We start from the raw sequence: 23,488 nt of genomic DNA, 5'->3' as shown, positions 1-23,488 counted from the left end.
CTCAAGTTGCTTATATTTTAAAGGTACTTCTAATTTAGGTGTAGTTGTTGCATGTGCATACGAGGCACCAACAGTATATGATAGTTTTACACTTGAAGCTATGTTTTGTTGTTAGAACTCTTGTCTAGGATTAATACTGAACTCTTCTAATTTCTGCACACTTTTATGGGTAGCTAGCAAACGCATTCACTACAGTGAAGGGAAAATCTTTTCAATACAATGCTGGCTGCCTTCTTTACTAGTAGAAGGTTGCTGTGATCTAAACGGTACTTTCAGCAGAGTGTACATATTTGGTGAACAGCTGTCATCATTTGTGTTTTTTTTTTTTTCAAGGATTCTTGGACATTGGATTTAAGGACAAGATTGGAAAGGTTCCTGTCTCTGACTCTCAAAGCCAGACAGACTCCCCAGCTTCTCACTTTATTTGTATCCTTTTGAGAAAACACTATGAAGATAATTAGAATTACTATAAAGAGGTAGTATAATTTATTGGAAGAGTGTGCTGCTAAGATTTATTGCACAATTGCAGTAATGTTGCAGTTCAGTGTTTTTACGATAGGAAACATTGTTTATGTTCCACATTCAAAAAAACTTTGGAAAAAGTTATGTAAAGACAATGTATAGATACATATGAAGCTCCATGTTTATTGTATGACCATTCCTGGCTTCCATATATAAAGTACAGGAAATCCCAAGGCACTGACCTGACTTCTGTCTTAGCATTTGTAAAGCTGTTAGTCTTTTCAATTAGCCATTTCATGGACTAACTGAAAGTTTTCCAGGGCTTCAGGAGTTCCAGAAATTATTGTTTTACTAAATGGCTTGCCCTTCAGACTGTATTGTTTTTCTAACAATATTATTTAAGCTGTGTTGTCAGACCTAATTTGCAAACTAACTAGCTATATGACAAATTATCTTCTCCATTTTTGTCAGTACAGTTAAAGATAAGGTATAGAGAACTAAACTGGAGCCTGCTTTTATTTTAACAGAAGTTGAAGGTCCTTCTCCCACTATATTTTACTTTGTTCTAAAGAAGCATGCTGCCATGGTGGTACTGAATGATGAACCAGAAATTATATTCCTTCTGTTCCATTCCTGCCCATTTGCCAGGATGGGGAGCAGTGATCAATACACTGCTTTCACTCCCATTTTGCGGATGTTTGTGTGGGAGTCTCACATAGAACAGTTGAAGAAAATCTTCTCTCTGCTTATTCCTCTTTATGGAGTGATGAACTGGATCCTAATTGAGCCCTGAATATTTCTTAGGTATAAAACATCACTTGCCCTAAAACACTCGCATATTTGTGTGTTGATTTTATGTAAAATCAGCAGCTTGACTTTTGATTTTGGTGTTAATACAGACTGGAGTTACTGTATCTTATACTTCAGAGCTAGATCTAGTGTCTTTAAAGTTCAGCAGAAAGTCTCAGTTCTCCATGCAACATTGTACATTGTGCACTTACGAGTTTTTAATGTATTTATTATTAATTCATTTATTCTTGCTCTCCTGTGGAGCATCAGTCATTGGCTATTGCCTGGGACAGCAGGAATATTTGACGTGGTTGGGTTTGCCAGTTGGTTGAGTTTCTCATTCTGTGCCTTTGGAACAAACACGTATTGAAAGGATGCACATTTTCCTGAACTGCTTCTACTTGTACAACAGAAGGAGAATGGACAGTGCAACAAAGGTAAATGCTGAGATGTGGTAAGGATATTCTGTAAGATCATTAGGGACTATAATAGTAGTGGAAATACACCTGCAATGATGGTGAAACTAGTGATGCATTGCAAAAAGTCCTTTGAAATCCAGACCCCTGTCTTGGTGATAGTTATTGCTAGACTGCTTGAGGTCAGTAGGGTTGAGCATAGGCATGTACTAGAAATGGGAGGAGGCCTAGTAGTAGGATTCATATTTTAAGTCTATTCTGTCCTGAAATATGGTAAAAACAAGTAGAGAAGTCTTTACAAAGTGCATACCAGCTCTCCATTTTTAGTTGTGATGAAAGTAAGTTTCCTCAGATTCCTCTCCCATACCTGCTTATGCCTATCTGCGTCTTCCAGATTTCAAATCTCATTCAGTTGTTCTGATGACTCTCTGATCTTAGACAAAGTTGATTTTGTTCCTATTCACTCATCCTGTTTAAACTCCTAAATTACTGCATATTGGTATCTCTCGAATAAGAACACGTTAATTTAAGTATGACTCTCTGTGTTGCATTTCTAGGTAGGCTCTTCATACACACTTAAGTGCCTTGGGGTCCTTTAAAAAATAATAATTTCAGCACTGAATCCCATTAGATGATGATGGTACTTGAAATATGTACCTTTTAAAAATCAGTTCCATAAATAGAACGTAGGTTCCCAACTCCCTTGCATTAATTTTTTCCCTTGACTTTCTGTGTTCATTTTATTGGTAGGGATTTGTATGAGCCCAGCTGGGTTCCTAAAATGACTTTTCCTCTGTAATTTTACACTAAGGACTTACTATTTATAGATTGAATTAAAGAGAAAGTTAGGCTCATCTCCTACTGTGAATTCCAGGTATTTTCTTTGTTATTTTGTGCTTTGTGTTGCATTTGACTTTCATTGAATAATAGAAAGATCTTTGTGGTTTTTTATTTTCCAGAAGTTACTCTTTTTCTTGGTCGTGGACTTTCCTGAAGGCAAGAATTCCATACTCTTATTAAAAAGAAATAACTACATGATCGGCCCTGAATTATTTTGGGCCTAATTCTTTTTTTATTTGGACAGGTTCTGTGCTTTGTACAAGTATAGGCACTGTCATGGTTTTGAATGCCTGTGGGTCAGCCTTGATTTGTAGACCTGTTACGTGTCTTGGAGGTTGAGTCAGTTTGGATTTTTCATAAAGGTTACTTGAGGCCTCTCTCATAGGGAAGTTTTGGATCTGAGGCGTTATTTTTGCAGTATGCTGTTCAGATCACATGTGTCCACAGTACATACTCACTGTTGGAGAATATTTACTTTATCAGTGAAGGAGAAACGCAAAGAAAATTAATAGGCAACACATGAATGAAGACCAGTATGGCAAAGAGTCTTGAAAACAGCCTTGTGTAAATAGTTGACAATCATTAGTCTGACATACTGAAGCACTTCAAGTTTGGGTGGGGTGGTACGTATGCTCTTGAGGGTGTCCTGTAGAGTTTAGTGTGTTTACCTTTCCTGATTAACCTGCTACAGTCTGGCTTTTTATCCATTTGCTAAAAAACTTTAATACCTGTATGACTTTCAAAGCCATCTGCGTGGCAGTTCTGCTTAACTTGCAGCTCTCCCATATGTTTTCAGTTTGGCTGGAAAGAGAAGAATTGCAGAATGGTTGGCATCTTGCACAGAGAGCTTCAGACCTTTTGTGTGTCCTCTGTGCTAACAGAAACGGAAGGAATGAAGTATTTGGAAGTGTGTTCAGCTACTGTCCCTCTCACTGCCTCGTTACAAATCTGTGGATGAGTTCACAGTCACTCTTCCACCATTTCGGGGAAAGAGGGAGTGGAGGAAGTGTGTCAGGCTGCTGCACAAAAGAAGGTCAAGTGTGACCTACCTGCTTGTCAAGATTTGCTATAGTCTGAATGACTATTAATGTGGAAAGATGTCCGTTTAAAATGTGGATAGTCATTTTTATGGAAATGAGGTAAGCAAGGAGACAGGGCAACTACTGCCTCTTCTAAGAGCAAGGTTTTGGTGTCACCTAAGGACCCCTGGTGTCTGACAGCAGCTCTTGGGACCTCTAACTCATCTACTGAGAGTTCTGCTGCATGGTATGCAGGATTTTGACCTGGCCAGAGCTGATGCTTCTAGCAAGGTATGTGAGGGTCGGCTGAGATTAGAGAAACAGAGAGAGCAAGCACAAGTTCAGGAAACATGTTTGAGGTCTAGGTAAGTTGTCATAAACGATAATGACCAATCTGTCGCTTAGAGAGAAAAGCTTATTGTGGAATTATGTTTATATATTATATGTAATGCCTTGGCTGCTCACAGGAACTAGAGTGAAAAACATTAAAAATACTTGACAATTACATATGTGAGAAAGCAGGCAAGAATACTGGTAGAAACATGCAGTAGTTCAGGTGATGCCTCATGCCAACATCATCATTTGGCAGAGTCACAAGCTTTACTGTATGCTGTATCTTCCTAACTAGGAGGTTAGTCCTCTGTCCTTTATTTTCCCTTCTTTTCTTCCACAGATGAATAATGGTTTTGGTAGGTATTAGGTCCAGAGCTTTTTCCCCCCTCCTCTGTAAGCTTATCATATGTAGAAAGCATTTGTCAGTGTTGAAAGTTGTGTCTGGGAGAGGGAAAGAGAGAAGCCAAATGTGTTGTGTTACTCTCTGCTCACTAATGCGGGTGCAGTTTGATTCGTGCTGCGAGGCGACTTAAATGGGAACCGCCTCTGAAAGGCACTCTTTCCTTCTCCCCTATCCTGATTCAGGTGGGAATGATTTAACATTTTAAACAAGCAACTGAATACTAATTTTTACCTGGACTGGTAGTTCCCTGATCTTATCTGCACAAATGATGTTACTGGTTATGGCAATATGGCAGTAATGCAAAGGGAGAATGGGCCAGTGCAGGACCAGCTCTTCCAACAGCTGTCTGTACTTGGGTCAGCTGTGTGTCGATGATGAAAGCTTCCTGCCATCTTGGTAAGAAAAACTTGATGAAATATTTTTCCATTTTTAGTAGAATTACTTATGTGTGAGAAGATAGCGATATAAAAAATGCAAGTTATGTCAAGACTTTGTGGTTCTTCTCTTTGACTCTCTTTTCTCAGTAAAGACCAGTGTTTAATTGATAATCCCTGGCTTTAACAGGCAAAAAGTAAATTGGACCCAGATTCTTAATTGCCAAGATTAGTATTCATGAGCTATATTGAGTTTTGGTTATGTAGTTTTTCCCGCTGATTTGTAGTTGGAATAAAAATTTTCATCACTGGAAATTTTTGCCACTGGGCTACGAAAAGCAAGCAAATTATGAATAGGTTTATGTTTCATGACTTGGTGCTTCCAACTTTCCTTTGAGTGAAAGTCACGCTCTAGATACGTCCTCTGGAAATTTCTGAATCAAATGTGTTGTATGACAGTTAAATAAAAATGTATTCCAATTTGCTCATCTAAGCAAAAGAATAAAGTGCTGAAAAGTGGCGAGTTTTGTGCAGTGGTTGCTCTCAGAATCTTTATTAGTTCAGAAAAATATTCTTGTTTTGGAGCTGTCTCATATTAAAGCTGTGGTAGCAGTTTAGCAGTGATGGCTGTGCAATAAAAATAAAATCAAAGTTGAATGATTATTATCAAGGAAGAATAATTTGGATTGTCTTTGGGGGCTATTTTAACTCTTCTGATTTTTAAGTTGATGAATTGATTGCGGTTGAGATGGTTTTAACAGCTTAAAGATCTGTAAAATTTTGGTGCTCTCAGCAAGATTATTTAGTGTTACTGGGAGCTGTTCTAGTGTTCGTTTTTTTTTTTTAAGTGTATTTTGCTGGATTTGAACAAGTTCTGTGGCTTCTATTGTTATTTCACAGAAGTTCAGGCTCCCTTCTAGAAAGTATAAGAAAAATATAAAGTTGGCTTGATTTGCAGTTTGATATTAGGTGTCACTCAAATTCTGCAGGTGCACGATGCTGTGATTCATGAATGATTCTGAGAAAGCAGCCATTCTTAGAGGGGAAGAGGCTGTGAAAGTAAAGCAACTGTCTTGTTTTTTTTCCTTTACTCATAAATTTTGAAAAAATACAGATTAGAATGTACCTCCCTGTATTCCATGCTTTATTTTAGACTGTCAGTTTATAGCTAAAGTCTATTAATCCACATTTTCTCTAAAAAATCTCATTACAAAGATAATTTTTCTAAATTTTCTGAAAGTAAAAATAAGCTGTTCTGCCACCTACTGCTTTTCATATAAATGATATGAAGGCAGCATATTTCAAAAACTCTAAAAATCCATAAGATGTCACAAGTTTTTAAAGCAATTTCTAACATCTGAATTCATAGAACTATCTAATGACTTTGATGTTTTTCACTTGTAATGAAAACTTTACGAACACTTCTATTTGAATAGTATTTTTCTGGCAGTTTTGCATCTCTTATAGCCACGTTTATTGCTTTTTGAAGCCATTTGTTGGAAGCTGTTTGGCAGATATTTGTGCACGATTAATACATTGCTACCTGCAATGTATCTAGATCGCCATTGTAGAAGACTTGTGAAGGCTCTACCAGATAAGTTGTGGTGCTGATACAGCACTTTCACTCCCCATTTTTTCCCTCTGCTGTAGATTACCGCCCCTGTGCCAGTGGCAGTGGGACAGCAGAGGCTCATGCCTGAGTTCAGAGAGCAGGGGAGCAAATGGCAAAGGACAGTTTTTAAATAACTACACTTAAATTCTCCAGAGCTTGTTTATCATAGCTGCAAGGTATTACCTTAGTGCTCAGCCAGACCAGTTGTGTATGCTGAGCTTTTTTTAAACACAGAGCATAACTGTGCGGTGAAATTTTGTACTGCTTAGGATTCTCCTAATGAAGAACCTGATGATTTCTACTTACGTAAGTTATATTTCCCAAGGCTTCTGTGTTACAGGAACGTACAATCTTTAGGGAAAGAGACAGTGAATCATGAAAGAGGGTTAAGGTTTCCTCAAAGATTGTCGGCTAAGTCTGTTCAAATCCAGGAATAGGAACTGGCTTTTCTGGTTTCCAATTTTGCATCTTATCTACTTACTTTGTTTTTCTTCCCTGTGGGTCTGTTTGGACCTAAACTGTGTCATATTGAGTTGTTTGGAACGCTCTACTCTAATCCAATTTTTTTTGAAATCTGTGAAAATAAATCCTACTTCACAGAATGGTCAGGGTTGAAAGGGACCTCTGGGGGTTGGACTAGATGATCTCCAGACTTCTGACTTCTGTCTGAAACTCTGTAGTCAAGCTGATTTCTGCCCATTGTTTAACAGTAAGTCCTATGGTAAATGTTCAGTCTGTTTGCAGATGGGCGCAATGCCATTTTCACAACGCTAGACCAATACTGGCTTCTCAGCAAACTAATTTAAAACATAGTGTTCTGGCAATATACATAAACATCAGCAGTAACAGTAGAATTATTGTGCCTCCCTTCATAGTTTTGTCCAGTCATGAAGATGTGCACTGCAGTATGCAGTTCCAGATTCTATGCCCGACTTCCATGTAGCATGCTAATTTGGCTAGGTCTGAGACTGGGATGGAGGATACGGATTTTGGTGCTTAGTTTGCTGCTTTCATCTTTAAAGTAATTGAACCCAAAGGAACAAAATGTAGCAGGAGTGCAACTTTTTTTAAATTTAGACAGAAATAAAAGAAGAATTGGAGTTATTTTCAGAAACTGAAGGTACTAAAAGTAACTAATATAGTTTACCATCAAGCAGTAAGTGATGGAATCACCTGAAAAATTTTGTGTAGAAGTAGAGAATGAAGTAGAGAATTCCTTGCAACTTTGGAGAATTCAGTGACTATTTTAATAGCAGGTGAGGAACTGGATAACTTGAATGTTGGGTCTTTTTTTCTCTGTGAATTGTACCATTTTTCTTGAAAGACAGAACACTTAGTATTTTTTTTTAAATAAGTAAAGCACTACATAACCTGTTTCAGTGGTCTATTTCTATAAATTAACTGGAGAAAACACCCAACCTTACAGTGTAATTTAACAGACGCTGGCAGGAATCTCTGGGTACTGTCATTTTCCTGTTCTGTTGTTTTATCTTTGAAGTGGCAGCTTGACCTTTTGAGTTGCTCTGTGTGATACTGTTTTTTAGCCACTGTTACTTTAGCGAATGTGGAAGATAGTGCATGAATCTAATCTGAAGGTAGCAAGTTCAGTTAACCAAGTCAGAGCTGCATTTTGTCATATGTTCTCCTGATTCGACTCCCGCAGCCTTGTTTTGTCTCTGATAGCATGGAACTTCCTGTATTAACAGGCCTTTAAAACACTATCCTCTTCAAAAATGTATTCAGTGATGTTTACTGCCTAATTTGCTGCTGTAGCAATTGGTTCTTTGGGCAATGAAGCAAAATAAATACTTGTAGCTGTTGCAACGAAATGAAATCACACTAGTAGTGTGGAATTGTCCTTACAGTGAAATTTCACCCCGTGGATAAAAGTAATTCCACAGCAGCAGTTGAAGTTGTCCCTTCAGAGCAGTAAAAATGCTTGCGGGTTCTTTTGTCCTTTTGGTTGAAAAGGTGATGTTATTTCTTTTTTGTTATTCTCTTGACAGAAATGTTGCAACATCTTCATCAACAGTTAGTGGAATCTGAGCACAGGACCATGACCTACCTGAAACGATTTAACAAAATGCAAGCAGACTACCATAATCTCATTGGAGTCACTGCAGAACTGGTGGATTCCTTGGAGGCCACAGTCAATGGCAAGATGGTAAGAGATGACTCAGATGTGTATTTGCTTCCCCCACCCCCAAGAAAATGGAGAGAGAATGCCACTAAAACGTGAATTAAGCATCGCAGTTATGAGCATTTCTGTAAGTACTGTGTCTCTTTACTAATGAGACACAGCACTTGGGATAAGAGATTCTTCCGTTGCCCCTGTGTACTAGGATAAAGGTAGTGCAGGAGATAGGTTGAATCTTGAAATCTTGAAAAAACGATCACCATCTCACAAGATATCTCAGATCTCGTGTGAGAGTCCCCTTTTGAGTTTTGGCATCAGCAGTGGTTAGAGGGCATTACTGTGACTATTTACTGCAATCCAGCCCATCACAGGTGGTTGTATATTTAAAACGGCTGCCAGGTCTGCTTTAAGTTACACTGTGGTGGAAACAATCTTCTCATCCAAAATTTTGGTGACAAAAAGCTTTGCTTTTTGTGGTGGGAAAAAAAAAAAGCTTTGCTTTTTATTCTGCTAAGCTGAACTTGTTAATTTAATTGGTAAAGGGAACTGGGCAAAGAGTGAATGAGATGTTCACTGTGTGAAATGGGCCGCACGTATGTGACTGGAGAAGATACAACTTTCTTACGGGTATTTTTTCATACAAAGATGATTTTATGCTTCATCTTTTGTGCCCTCTTCTCTGCAAGCATGCCTCTGCACTGTAACTTCTGTATAAGCTGAAGATTATTCTTATGGCAGATGTTAGTGGCCTCTAGATGCTTTTAATGGAGCTGTGAATCGTTAGCAGGGAGAACGACCTAGGAGCTCCTGTTCTGCCTGCTGATAAGTCAGTATGTACCTTCCTCCTGTCAGTGTGAATGTCTTGTAGTTTGTTACTTTACATCTGGGATCACTGTCTGCTCACATCGTTACTGCAGGGAAGAATTTGCCTGTAGGTGTGGATTTTACTTTGCAGCAGATGAGAAAAGGTATCTGCTCACATGAGCTTTGATAACAATAAGAAACACAGAGTCATTCATTTGCTGCCTCCCATTTCACACGTCAGTGCTCTCCAAGGTGATATCCTCTTACCTTCTGTGGCGGAGGAACCAGGCACTAGATATCTTCTGTTGCGGATGCTTGTTTCATTTCCCTTGTAAGCCTTGTTCTGCACAGTCATCTGATCCTTCCCAATCGTGTCCAGCTGAGGGTGCTCTTTCATTATGAATCTTGGTTTCTGTCATTTCTGAATCCAAAGTGGACTTGAGTACTGAACAAAATCATGTTCAAGTTGCAGCATTTTGAATTTAAAGGGTTTTGTTGTCTTGCTATAGGTCTGAGAATATCAGAAGTGTCCCCATTCCTGTTTCTATAATCGCAGTCCTCTCACCTCTGTTCTGGGGAAGCTAGTAACTTATGAAATTTGGCAGTTCTGCTGTGATGTAGATTTCCCAAAACAAAAAACCTAAACCCAGTGAGATGTTTTGCATTGAAACACAAAGTTCTGTACTGTATCATTCATATTTATTCTCTCTGCTGTACAAGAGAGTTGGGTAGGTTCTGCTCTTTAGCTAGACAACATCAGCATGTCATTGCTTAAGTCTAAAGCACAAAACTGCTTCATATGTACTGTTGGAGAACTTACCTTTTGATTGAGGAAAATCTGTATGCAAACACAGGTGTGACAAACTCCATTTTTCTTCTAGACTCTCTGAAAGTGTTTAGTGTTAGTCTTGTGAATAGCGTAACTATTCCCAGATGAAAAGAGTTTACAGTTTTCTTAATTTCTGAACAGAACTGTAGTTGCAGTATATACCTTGTGCTTGCATCGATGAGTCTCAGGTGTGTGATTTCTTGCCCTCTTTAAAACAAAAAATCCAAGCTTTGGTATAGAAACACTTGTCTGGTAGAAAGTATAAGTTTTGTGTAATCCTGTTCTCTCCTTATGTTTCCTAATTTTTAGATCACACCAGAGTATCTTCAAAGTGTTTGTGTTCGCTTGTTTAGCAATCAGATGAGACAAAGTGTAGCACACAGCATTGACTTCACAAGGCCCGGAACTGTAAGTATTAATGTTTGGGTTTTTTACAGTAACTATCTCAAAAGACAATACCACTTAAGCTGTATATCGATCAACGAATGGGAGATAGTAAAGGCAAAACATAATGTGTCCAAGCTTGTGTAAGAATATAGCAATGCATAAGGATTTGTTGATCTCAAATGCTGGTGAATGACATGGTTAAGCAGTCATAGCTGCACAAGTGTGATTAATTTTGTTGTTATGATGGCAATAAGCTGTATATCTGTTAAAGTGCTTACTGAATGTTTAAAAAAACCTCAAACCCTAAACCTAATATCATGAGTGTGGTTTGATAGCAGAACTTAGCCAATTTAATTTAGCTAAAAAGTGGTGGTGGTGTTGCTCAGCTCTGGACGCATGCTGTGTTCCTTTCCGCTGTCAGCAGCGCTTCTATAACCCTAGAGTGATTTGCCTTAGCCAGATAAAGGGGAAGCATCAGACAGGATCATGAGAACAAATAGAGAAAAGAGGAGGGAGGGATGACTTCCCTTTTTTGTAAGAGCTATTTTTTAGATGAGCAGTTAGATGACACACCAAAGCCACCTTGTGGATTTATGTGATGGGCTTTAACCCCGTATCTAAGGAACTTTGACCTTATTGATAAGCAGCTCAGGATGCCTAGGGATTTTTTTCTTCCCACTCCACCAGCCTCCTATTCCTTTTCAGATGGCTGCAGTATACCTAGCTGCTTCTGCCCATTAATGTTCTGCTTGATCTCTTCTGCCTAAATGGAGAGGGAGCTTTTTTCCCAGTGCCAGAACCGCCTAGGATAGTTTCTCGTGTCTGTGAAACTGTGCCTGGGGGTGTGAAATTTTAAATGACTTAATGATAGTGTAAGAGCTGTCCGGTGGTACAGCCTCTTTTAATACCTAGCTTGTTCAAAATTTTCAAATAAACATTAACATTAAAACATTTTAATATTAAAATATTGTGTGCCACTGCTTTACAAAGACAAGCCAAAGTCATGAACTCTGCTTATTATTTTTGCCATGGCAAAAATTCATGTATACTTGACTTCGTTGTAGGAGAGCTTTGTGAAGTGTCAAAGGAAAAGCAGAAGAAAATAAGATTCTTGCTTGTTATTCCAGCCAAAGTTTTTAACAACAATGACGCTATGGGTACATTTTGTTCCTCCTGAAAATCTGTTACAGAAAGATGAGGAGATAATAAAAATGTTCCCTTTTCTTTTCTATGTGCTAATATTCTCAGAGATAAATATTATTCCTCATTGCTCTTCAAGCTGTTTTAAATGTCCTCATTTCCCTGTTAATGGTCAGAACTCCTTTCTCTGACTTGCCATGTATTTAGAAGGTGCACTCTTGGCAGCTTTTGCAGGCTGCGTATCCCAGGGCTTCAGCAAGGAACCAGGGTCTCTGTCTGCTACTTCAACATTAGGGGCTTTCTGTAATCCTCTTTCCTCAAATCTACACCATGTCCATGGTGCATGGTTATGCCATCTCCCACCCCATAATATACCCTCCCCATCTTTCTTCTAACCAACAATTTTCAGAGGTCTTTCCTCTTCTGACAATGGCTTTCCAAGATAATGCTTTATGTACCCCAGTAGACTTCCACATTTTTGCAATCTGATGTTGGGGTTACGTGTGTCTCCCAGCTCCCCTTCCCTGTTCTGAGAGCACCCATTGTACAGCCACATGACCTCTTCTTTCAGTTCCTGCTCTCTGCTTGCGTCAAGGCTTCTCTTTCTCCTATACTTACAAGGTCCTCCATATGCCCGGTGTTTTACTCTTATTTTTTCTTTTCTTTCTATCATAAGTTGATCCTCTGATCTCTTAAACCCTTTGGGGAAGGGGGCAGAGGGAAGAGTGTCCTCCTTATGCTGATTTGTTTCTTTGTCTGCGCTGCAAAGAGTGCAGAGGTGGCTGAAGCTGCGTCTTCACTGATAAAAACTGGGTGGATTATTGCTAGACTGCATATGTCTTTCTGTACCCCTATCAGATATGCTATTTTAGCATAAACATCTGTCCTTGTATGGTTTAGCCTTTAGGTATGGACATCTGTTTCCTACTTTTAAGAATTTTAAAAACAATAATTGATCATTGAAGGAGTGGGTAAATAGCAGAGTATAAACACAGTATTTCAGCCGGAATCTCTGTCACTGGATGTTCTTAAGAAATAGATGGACAAACAGTTACCATTTACCGGGAGTGGTTGACGCTTGGCTGCTCCTCCAGGACAGATTAGGTGACTGCTCAAAATCTCTTGCAGCTCTGTTTCTTTCTACTAAAAGATGCTCAACTGTGACATGGTTGTTGATTTTATGCATCATGTTTATTTACTCTTGCTTCTCTAAAAGTGTCTCAAAAAATATTTCTGCTCCAGAAGGGCCTTTTCTACTATACTTATGCCAGTATGGCCACTTTAGCAGAGTCTCCAGCTATGTAGGTAGGTCAGAGAAAGAGGATTTGGTGGGGGTGGATTTTTTTCCCTCCTGGAAGTAAATTCTTGCCTCCCTCCTGTCCTAAATTAGCTAGGTTAAGCTGACTAAAGCTGTGTTCTTCTGGCACAGTTGTATCTATTTTTATACCAGGCTTTACTAACGTAACTATTTCTGTGTGTCTTTATGGCTCCTTTACCCGCACTATTTGAGGTAGTTACTGTGCTCTCTAGTGAAGGACCAGAACAGCTATAGCAAGTGGTTCTGTTTAGATCAAGGGTTTCTCAACTGGTTTAGGTCACTCCTTGACAGTGAGGTTATAGTAACTACTGTGGTTGAAATCTAATGTTGTTTCTGTAAGCAGACCCACGCAGTCAGGCTGTCTGAGGCATTAGCTGAGTTTTGGAAGGCTAATCACAGGCTTTCTTGTAGACCTTGACTGCACTCTAACCAGGTTTCCTCACGTTATCATTTTCTCCACACTTGATTGATCATATTTTCTTCTTTATTTCCCATGTAGAGTGTTCTGGTTTTATTTATTACACGAACAGCAAACATATGGAAACACAAATAAGTATAAGAATAATATATATACACACACACACTATATATATATATAGTGTGTGTGTGTGTATATATATATATATATAGCCCATCTTCTGAGAAGAAAAATGAGACTCCTTCCTCATAACCCCAAAATGTTTCTAAACACTCCCTGACTCTGTTGATCCGGGAAGTCAGATGACATAGACTAAAAACCAAATTCTGACTGTGTGCCACTAGGCCACTAAGGCATCCCATTACTTTTTCTTCAAGGATTCCAAATACCTCATTGTTATACGCTTAGATGTTATTGTTCTATCCTTAAGTGGTTTCAGGTTTTCACATAAGTTTTGGAATAAAGCTGGAGGCATCATGACCCAGACTAAGTAGTAGCATGAGTTTGCAGCATCTGTGCTGGATTTGTGTTGGAAGGTCCCTTCACTTTTTGCTCATAACGAATTAGAGACACTAGAGCGTGGTCTTTCCAGCTACTCCGTTTCACAAAACTCCTGCTGTAAGGGGCAGTCTCCTGTATAATTGTAGAGGGAAGAGACTAGCAGAGGGGCAGCTCCTTTGCTTATCCTTACCATTAGGTCACTGTATAGGGAAGATAAGTGAGACATTTGGAAAAAAAAAAAAAAACAATGTCTAAAGGCAGGCATTAAATGTGGTGGCTTGGGGTTTGTTTGCCCCCACTTTGCCTTGAGTATTCAGGATTTGACCCTATCTCACTGACATCACCAATGTCAGGACCAGCCCCTTAAATAAATTAGTTTTGGCAGATCGGTATCTCTAGATAGAGAGCAGAAAAGAACATCATTAGCAAGAAAATTAGTTTTTTGTTGTACTGACATGCAGCCTTAAGTTTCTACTGCTTTTACTTGGGGGATGAGTGGATGTGCACTACGTAGTTTGGAAAGCGGAGGTGCTTGAGTCCAGTCAGCTATACTGTGACAATCCAGGACTGGGAGCAGGTTCTGATAGCAGAAAATGTTAAAGCTGCATCATGCTCTGAGATGCGTACTTGAGCTCTACAGTATATGCTGTTAAATCAACTACACTACACTGGCAGTTTTAAATTATACTGGGAAGGAGGACTATACCAGTGCTATAACCAAAATGAAGTATTGCCCAAGGAAATTAAAGAGTATGCCTTGGATTATATCCTTGGTAGTATTATTTGTCTGCAAACTTGATTTTGTTCCCAGTGCATTGTGCTCTGTGCTCAATTTTTAATGTCAGGAAAGTAGTATTGTGTAATATAAAGCCTTGAGGTCTCAGGCTTTGAAATTACAATAAAGGTAGCATGTGTCACTTACTAATGTGTGCTGTTATTGTACAAACATCAGCATCCTGGTTTGCCCCCCCGCTGTGGTGGAAGGCCTGTCCTTTCATACTGGAAGAAATTCGTATTGGGAGGACAAATCCCAGAACAAGTCTTTCTTACCAAACTGGCTTTAAGACCTGAGGCGATGACGTCTCTTGACCAAAAAACTTTCCCAGTGTAATCGTACCTGTGAAATCTTAGTTAGCAAGGGCTTATGGTGTTGGCTGTTGCTTTGTGCTCTCTGGTAAGCTGGCTTGGATCTCATTCTTTCGCAGAGCAACGTCATGCCTCTTGTCAGCTCTGTGACCTCCTGGGTCAGCCTGTGAGCCCAATCTACAATCCATTAACAGGATGCATCTGCTGCATGTAGTGGGAGAAAGGCCACACTACTGTGTTACAGTTGGGAGATGTTTCCAAGGCTTCTCTAAAGCCCGGTTATACTATAAGGCTTTTTTTCCTAGCTGCAGTTGAACGTTATCGCCATCTTCTATGGTGTAATTTGACATGTGTGGTCCTGAATTGGGAGATAAGAAATCTAAGTGAATTGTCAGAGCAAAAGGTCTGGATCTAAGAATAGGAGGTCAGAGCACCAGCTCTGACAAGTTCAGGAAACATTCATTTGGAGATTTAATCAGGTTCCTGGCTTTCTAGTGTTTATTTGGACAGGGAACTGATGTGAGTAGTGGTGGGTAAATTGGAAAAGAGTAGTTTTAAATACAGTGATCTATCATAGTCCCTTATATCTTGAATACTGTTAAGATAACTTAAGTTGTACTATTTTTTCTTTTTTTTTTTTCTTTCTAATAGTGGTTTGTCTGATGGATAAGAAGCGTGGGTTGTAGTTTTCTTGATGCTTGCAATTTTCTGTTTAATACACATCATGAAGCTGAGAGGATTCTGTCTCTTTATCACTGGAGCGTTGTGCATTCGTTCCCCGTTCAGAGTAGCTCTTAAGCATAGGCTCTAATCTTAAACCCATTGTCCTGGCCTAAACCACAACACCCATGAATAGATTTTCTTGTTCTAGTAAGACGTACACCTTCCTGGAATTTCTTGGATTAGGGATAATGTAATAAGATTCTCTAAACTTTAGATTAAAGGGAAGAAGGGAAAACAGGAACTGCTGCTTCAGATGTGCAGTCTCTGTCAATAGTCAAGGTGTCCGTTAACCACTGGAGAATCCTTCTGTGACTGGAAAGCTGTATAGTTCGCATATATTGCTCCTGTGTCATGGAATAGAATAAATGCCCATTATGTTTTTACTGCTATTAAGTCTGATTATGTTTACCTGTAGCTACAATTAGTTGAATTAATGTCCCTTGCAAGTTTTAGGTCTCTTTTGGCACAACTCTTGAAGCTGTGGAAAACTTCTTTTTCTTTTTTTTTTCTTTTCTTTTTTTATTTGCTGATCTGTGATTTTTTTTCCTCAAACATGCTTTTTACTGCAAATGTGAACAAGCCATCAAGTTGTAATAGTAGGTGGCAGGTATTGTGTTTCTTACTTGTGAAAGAGTTTTCTGCACCAGGAGACCACATGAAACCTAGGAGACAGAGTAAGAGAAGTTGGGTTTTTCTGTTACTCTGAACCATTCAGAGTGGATTCACCAAACATTATGTGGGTGTGCACTCTTTCATTTAAAAATAATGTGCACACTACAGCAAACAGCATCTACCCTACATAAGCTTTTCTTAGAATGAAATATATCAGTCTTCTCTATCCCTGTCCATGGGATGATTCTTATACGATACCGCTTATATATGGTAAAGAAGAAGCAAAACTACCTCTTTATGTAAGCAAAGAGAATTTCTTTTTTTTTTTTTTTTCTGCTGATATGGTATATGATGGCTTTTTCACAAGTTGCTGCAGGTGATACAACTGTAAAAAGAATAATGTCAGATTCTTAAAATTTCTTAAAGAATAGAAAAAACTTTATTTGCTGCTCTCAGTGAAGAGTGGCAAGTCTCTTATACCCTCTGCTTAAGTCTGTATATGTCTGTTAAAGAGGAACCTGATAAATACAGTGTTTATGTTCTTATTCATTTGCACAAATATGTCCTCTAAAGTAAGTATTGCCAGGTTGGCACAAAAAGACTAGAAGCAGAATAATTAATGTTGGTCTTACTTCATTGTGTTGAATGGTGTACTTTTATTTTGAATTAAGACTGTTCTTTTTAGATACAACACTGGTTCTAAGTCAAATACTTTAGTCTAATTAAAGAGAACATGGTATATCTTGTAGTAAAGTACTCAGACCATGAATTACCACCATTATTTATTTTAGTAAGTATATCTTAGGTTTCCTTCCAGAGACTTTTTCTTAATTTATCCTTGGAGCCTTTGGGGGTGAGGAATTGATAACATTGCTGAAACACCTTAAGCTGTCTCTCTCAGCTTTCACTGTGTGCTGGTGAGCAACTCCAACCAAAGCAAGTACGGAGAATGCTTGCAGCTGCTTTCTCAGAAGCTGAGGTCTTCTGATCTATATGATGTTCATTGGTATCTCTCTCTTAGCTGCTTCGGGGTAGTGAGCAATAGAAGCCATATATTCTCTTACGTTTGTCAGTGTTTGGTGCATAGCTATTCTAACTGACAGTTATAACGGAATAACGTGCAGACTGGGTATGTTTGCCAGGTGTTGAAAATAGAACTTTGAATGTAAATATATCACAAGAGGGACACACTGATTTCAGTCCTAAAACATACAAGTACCTGCCTTGGAAGAAGGTGCTTATTCTTTTTTTTTCTTTTTTTTTTTCAAAGCTAGTAGTCTGTTAATTTTTAGTGAATTTTGATTTGTTGGTTTGTTTTTTTTCTTTGTTTTTTTTTTTTTAGAACTGTGCATTTCTTTGTGATTTATTTCTGTTAACTTGTTTTTTTTAATCTTCTTTATTTTAATGTGTGCCTGTTTGCCCATAAAGGGATATTACTCTATGAGCCCTTGTGATGACGGATATGTAAGTGTCTATATCTTTATATCCTTTCACATTGCTTGCTGCAGTCTGTCATGGTCTATATTTCTCTTCATTTCACAATGCATAACAATTTTCCGTGCATTTTAACTTTTTGTGACATTACCTGTATGGTTTCTGAAGAGCCAAAAAATGTGGAAGGCTTGGAATTTTTGCATGAAGAATAGAATAGAAGTTTTGAGTAACCTTACGGCCTCATAATACACATACACAGCATGTCAACAAAAGCGCAGCTTTGTCCACAACTTTTACATTAAACACAGCTTCTTATAGCATGCAGAAAGCACTTGTTTCTTCCCCATGAACATCACTATATATAGCATATGATGTCTTTGAAGTGTGCCAACACCAGCTGATCCCACAACACCTTTTAGAAAGCAAATATTATTGCTTAAGATAATACAGCAAATCAAGTTGTGCTTTTCAGAGGTGTGTCTTATTTTACATATTTGTATTTTTAATTTGTAAACTGAAACTTTTTCTGTAGTAAAGATTCTAGAATTGTTTCATGCAACTAAAATGGATCCTCTTTCATTGAAAACTGAAAAAGCAAAACAGTGTTCTGTGTACTGCCTGTGACTTCTGTAACCCAGATGAAAGTTTGTATTCTGGCAATATTACAAGTACACCATAAGTATCTAATTTTGCCCATAGTCAGTGCATTCTTTGCAAAGAGAGGAAATGAGTCTACTTCTAAGTAACTCAGTATGTAATCAATTCATAAAAGTGATTGACACCAATTCTGAAAAGTGTCAGTCATTATTCTCCTTTAAAATAATCCATATTTATATTTTTCTGCTTTCTTTGGGTGAAACAAGATTTTGCCTTTCAAGAAAAACTGTACTTTTTTTCAAATGTATTCCTCACCTAGATTTACAGTAACCTCTGTGGGCACTTAACTTCCCACTTAAAGCAACATTTCGTTTTGAGAAACAGTCATAGAATTATTGAATGTAATCGATTATTCCTTATGTGCTTCTTTTTATCTTTATGTAGAGAATATATTCACCTGTGTTAAAAAATCACCTGTAGTTAGCAACCTGTTCCTGTTGATGTGAACGGTCATAATGGCCACCTTTTGCTTGAAATTTAGCATTCTGTTCCCTCTCAGAATGTTCTGTTTTGAGATTGAGAAAAGTTTATTACAGAAGAGAAATTATGAATGCAATGATCTTTGCTGAAGAAAAGTTTTGCCCTTATGCAGGTGTAGCCTTAGCTATATGTAACTCTATACGATGTAGAATGCAAAAACTTACAATGCAGAGTTGTTTATAAATTTTTTTAAAGCTATCTGACTCTGATGGTGAGATATTTCTTGAATACATAGATAGACTTCAGCCTCCCCTCACTGCTTATATATAATATTTTATTCTTTTTCTGCCATTTTGTCTTGTCATTACATTATCACATAGTATTACAGTGTGACTTTTCTATATACACTTCAGATGTCTTAGAGAACCTGTTTTATATGCCAAATGGAAAGTTTTCATAACAGCATATCTCTAGTATAAGTTAGAAAAAAAATTAATTAAAAACATTTACAGATCTTCTTATGAAATAAATTTGCCTAGCTCCAGTAGACCTGCCAGGTTACACAAGCTCAGAGTCTAACCCATCATAGGCTGCATGTAGAAGTCTTGTTACCATTAGCATACAACAAATGAGCTCAACATAAATTTGTGAGTTCTAATGATCTGTACAAATTTGCTCAAACTTTGGTTTTACTCTGCATATTCATCACATATCTTTGATTACTAATTCTGAATCTGCATTGAATTTACACTGAATTCTTATAGCACATTTTCAGAGTGGTAACTGAGGGCAGAATCTGGCTTTCAGCTTTAACCTTCAGCATATTATGAATATATACATCAAATAGCAAAGTGGAGTTGGTTTGAATACAGGGCTACAGTATTTGATAAAATCAATTGTGGTTTTGGCTTGCACATGAAATGCATCTGTTTTCTTTTATAAATATTGATTTATTTTTTTTTTCCCCTTTGAACTTTGTTTTATTCCATGCTGTTCATATTCATGCCTCGCTTCGTTCAAAAATGAAGGGCTGCCATCTGTGCCTAATCTGCATTGTGACAGAATTACTTGACTTAAGATGGCACCTGCTTTGGCTTTGGCAAGAACCGACACAAACATAAGTCATACCCCATGATCCTCCCAGAATAAGCTACGCTTGGGCTGTTGTTTTCTTCTGCTTGTTTCTTTTCCTTTCCTTAAGACACCTCGTTTCTGCATGTGTTTCAGTTATGACAAATGGTACCTGTCTCTGGATAGGTTTTGCATGAAAAGTATTTTGTTCAAGACTAAATCCATGAATGTTGGGAGTCGTGTATTACAAATGAGTCATGTCTGCCCCATGTCCTTTACGCTCTTTCATTTACTGGCAGTTTCAGGAATACTGTTACTCAAAAGCTTGAATTAGTATTTAACCTTTTCCAGAAAAGGTAAGACTGGGGAAAGAGCTTGGGAGAAAATGCTGAGGAAATAAATGCTTTTTCATCTAAGAAAACTGGTAGTAAAGAGAAGCTATGTAAACTTGGCTGATTGAAGCATTGTCTGGTGGTTGACATGTTGGATGTGTAATGAGAAAGTTACTTGTCAGCAGTGCCTTTGACTCTGTTTGCCTTTCAGTTTGTGGCCTTTGATTCATCACCTGGAGATGAAGACCATAATGTTTCTACTAACCTTATAAGAATATTAAGAATTTACTTACTATAGAGTGCTTTGAGGGCTATGAAGGCACAGTGCTGATGGTTTTACTTTCTCTTGTCCAATTATCTAAAAGCAGCTGTTATAGATGAGTTCCAGCTTTCCTGCATCCAAATACTCTCTCTCTCAAAAACACAGTACAGTTGGAGTTTTTGCACTGTTGCCACAGAAATGACAAGATATCAGAGTTCAGCATTTAGATTTGAGTATGAACACCAGGAAAGAGAAGAACAGGTCTGTGAGGATCAAAAAAAAAAACCCGAAAGGCCGAAGTGTTCTGTTCTGCCCACTTCCAGACTTCAATATTAATGTTTTACTCAGTTAAATGTATCCCTTTGTTCCTAAAAATGATTTTAAAAGGCTTCATGTTTTTTATGTGTATCTGCGACATAGAAGACCATTTTTAAAAGCATATGGCTAAAGTTTTGCAAAGAATTTGAATAGAGTTTTCTTATTAATTTGGTGGTAGGGCAGGTTTTTGTTCCCAGGAATCTCTTGCTTTTACTTTCTGTGGTAGCAATGTGTTGAGAGTTGAGGCTGGTTCAGCTGGCACTCCCACCAGAAGCAATGCCTGTGGAAGCTTGGCTTTGGATCTGCAGTGTACAGAGATAATGGTGAAGACGATGACCTTTTTCCGCTGGCTAGATTAGATGTCTTAAATGAAGCAAGTGTGCTGATGTAAGTAAACCCAAGAGCTGATTTGTAGGGCTCAGCTGTATTTGAGGTGCGGTTTTCCTTTTGTTAAAGCTAATGCACAAGTCGAGAACTAGAGCTTAACACAGATACTAAACTGGGTAAATATCCGGAGGTTGGGACATCTCAGATCCCTACCAAACAGGAGAAACAAACAAACAAATACTACCTAGTGAAATGTGATGCTGAGGCCGAAGTGTGTTTGCTTTTCTGATCAGAAAAATGAGTGCTGGACAAGAAGGTTCTCCGTCCCAATGGTCTGGCCCTCAGGCCTCCAGTATACTGTCTGCCTCACTGTGTGGCGCCTTTCTGGTGTAGGTAGACAACAGAACCAAGGTTCAACAAGGCCAAGTGTTGGGTCCTGCACTTGGGTCACAACAACCTCATGCAGCACTACAAGCTCGGGGAAGAGTGGCTGGAGAGCTGCCCAGCAGAAAAGGACCTGGGGGTGTTGGTTGACAGCTGGCTGAATATGAGCCAGCAGTGTGCCCAGGTGGCCAAGAAGGCCAACAGCATCCTGGCCTTTATCAGGAGTAGTGTGGCCAGAAGGTCTAGGGAAGTGATTGTCCCACTGTACTCGGCACTGGTGAGGCTCCACCTCAAGTACTGTGTTCAGTTTTGGGCCCCTCACTACAAGAAAGACCTTAAGATTCTGGAGCATGTCTGGAGAAGGGCAATGAAAGTGGCGAGGGGTCTGGAGCACAAGTCTTACGGGGAGCGGCTGAGCCTGGAGAAAAGGAGGCTGAGGGGAGACCTTATTGCTCTCTACAACTACCTGAAAGGAGGTTGTAGCGAGGTGGGGGTTGGTCTCTTCTCCTAAGTAACAGGCAGTAGGACAAGAAGAAATGGCCTCAAGTTGCAGCAGGGGAGGTTTAGGATAGATGTTAGGAAAAATGTCTTCACAGAAAGGCTTATCAAACATTGGAACAGGCTGCCTGGGGAAGCGGTTGAGTCACCATCCCCTGGAGGTATTTAAAAGACGGGTAGACATGGTGCTTAGGGATATGGTTTAGTGGTGGACTTGGCAGTGTTAGGTTAATGGTTGGACTCGATAATCCTAAAGGTCCCTTCTAACCTAGATGAATCTATAATTCTACACATATGTTCTGCTTTATCTGATTGATTTTTAAAAATCTGAATGTTTTTCCAATTTCTGTAGTTGGAAATTTATAAAAGCTTGCAAAATCTTACACTTGCCAAATTTTTTTATTTGTGGAAGGGCGATGCACGTGTCTTTACTAATTACATATCCTTTAGTGGGATTTTGATTGGAGCAAATGTTTTTCTAAAGCAGCAAAGAAGTGGGTAAAAAGTACTTTGCTGAGAAGCAGAGAGCTTCTGCAAATATACATTGATACATCTATTTACCCTTAGTGACCTCCTCTATTTCTTTTCTCACTACTGTTCATCTCGCCTTCTCATCTGCAAAGGCTCTGTTATTTCTGTTGCTTTAGCGTACTGCAGTTAGTTTCTTCCCCATTTTCTTTAATGGAGGAGGGTCCTGAGGAAGTCAGCAAAAAATGGTTTTGTGCTTTCATTGCACACTCAAGTACAAGATGATAGATTTTGACTGGGAAAACAGTTTTGTATAAACAAAAGTTAACTTTTTATATTTATCAAAAATGCTCAGGAAAATTAATACAAATAAATGAGGGGAAAACAGTTTAGATAGATGAGATACTTTGAAAGACTTTTCTATTGTGTAAAATTAACTATGATTTGAGAACTGCTGTCAAGACAGGTTAATTTTGAAGTGTATGACCTGTTAATTGTCTATTGTGTACAAGTCATTCATTGACTTAAACATAGTATAAAATGGTTTCCAATGTGCATATAAGCTTATTTCACATCTAAGAGAGCAGTTCCTTGTATTACGAACGATTACCATGAGGTAGTGTTCAAGAATATGTCAGCTGGTGTAATTCAGTATTCTCTATGGTATTTCATGCTTTTTGTCTCCTAAATCCCTCAGTTTTAAATCTGACAATAGACATTGATTATATAGCTCGCATTGAAAGAGGCTAGGTTAGAAGAGAAGACCGGTTTTAAAGACATAAGTGGTAATGAGAGATTTTTTAGAAAGTGAGTAGGGAGATCAACACAAAGAGATGACACTGAATATTCTGCGAATATGGCACGTAGTTGACATCAGAATGCTTGATATGAAGCACTCTTATGCCAGAATTGCTGCTTCTTGGCTCACCTACAATTTGCCCTAGCAAAAAATATTTACTGAAGCAGACAACTTTTATGTGACGTTGCTATTTTTAAGTTTGACTTGTGCAGCAGTGGCGGCTGTATATGCTCTATGTCACACTGCAGCAGAGAGGAAATATTCAGGCTTACATTGAATTTATCCTGGGCAGAACCACTGACAATGGGAGAATGG

At 38.5% G+C, this 23,488-nt stretch overlaps 1 protein-coding gene across 1 annotated transcript in view; it reads left to right on the top strand.

The window, feature by feature from the left end:
• ARMC9 (armadillo repeat containing 9) overlaps positions 1–23,488 on the top strand; it is a 66,446-nt gene that overhangs the window by 5,737 nt on the left and 37,221 nt on the right. Inside the window, exons 5-8 of the mRNA XM_009883347.1 lie at positions 334–426; positions 1,664–1,688; positions 8,255–8,412; positions 10,328–10,426. Of these exons, the coding sequence (XP_009881649.1) occupies positions 334–426; positions 1,664–1,688; positions 8,255–8,412; positions 10,328–10,426 (375 nt within the window). The remainder of the gene's footprint in view (positions 1–333; positions 427–1,663; positions 1,689–8,254; positions 8,413–10,327; positions 10,427–23,488) is intronic.

The sequence above is a fragment of the Charadrius vociferus genome, unplaced genomic scaffold (genome assembly GCF_000708025.1).
Source record: "Charadrius vociferus isolate BGI_N301 unplaced genomic scaffold, ASM70802v2 scaffold214, whole genome shotgun sequence".
Classification (NCBI taxonomy): Eukaryota; Metazoa; Chordata; class Aves; order Charadriiformes; family Charadriidae; genus Charadrius; species Charadrius vociferus.
Note: the sequence above shows the minus strand (reverse complement) of the source record. Positions and strands in the feature narration are given on the sequence as shown.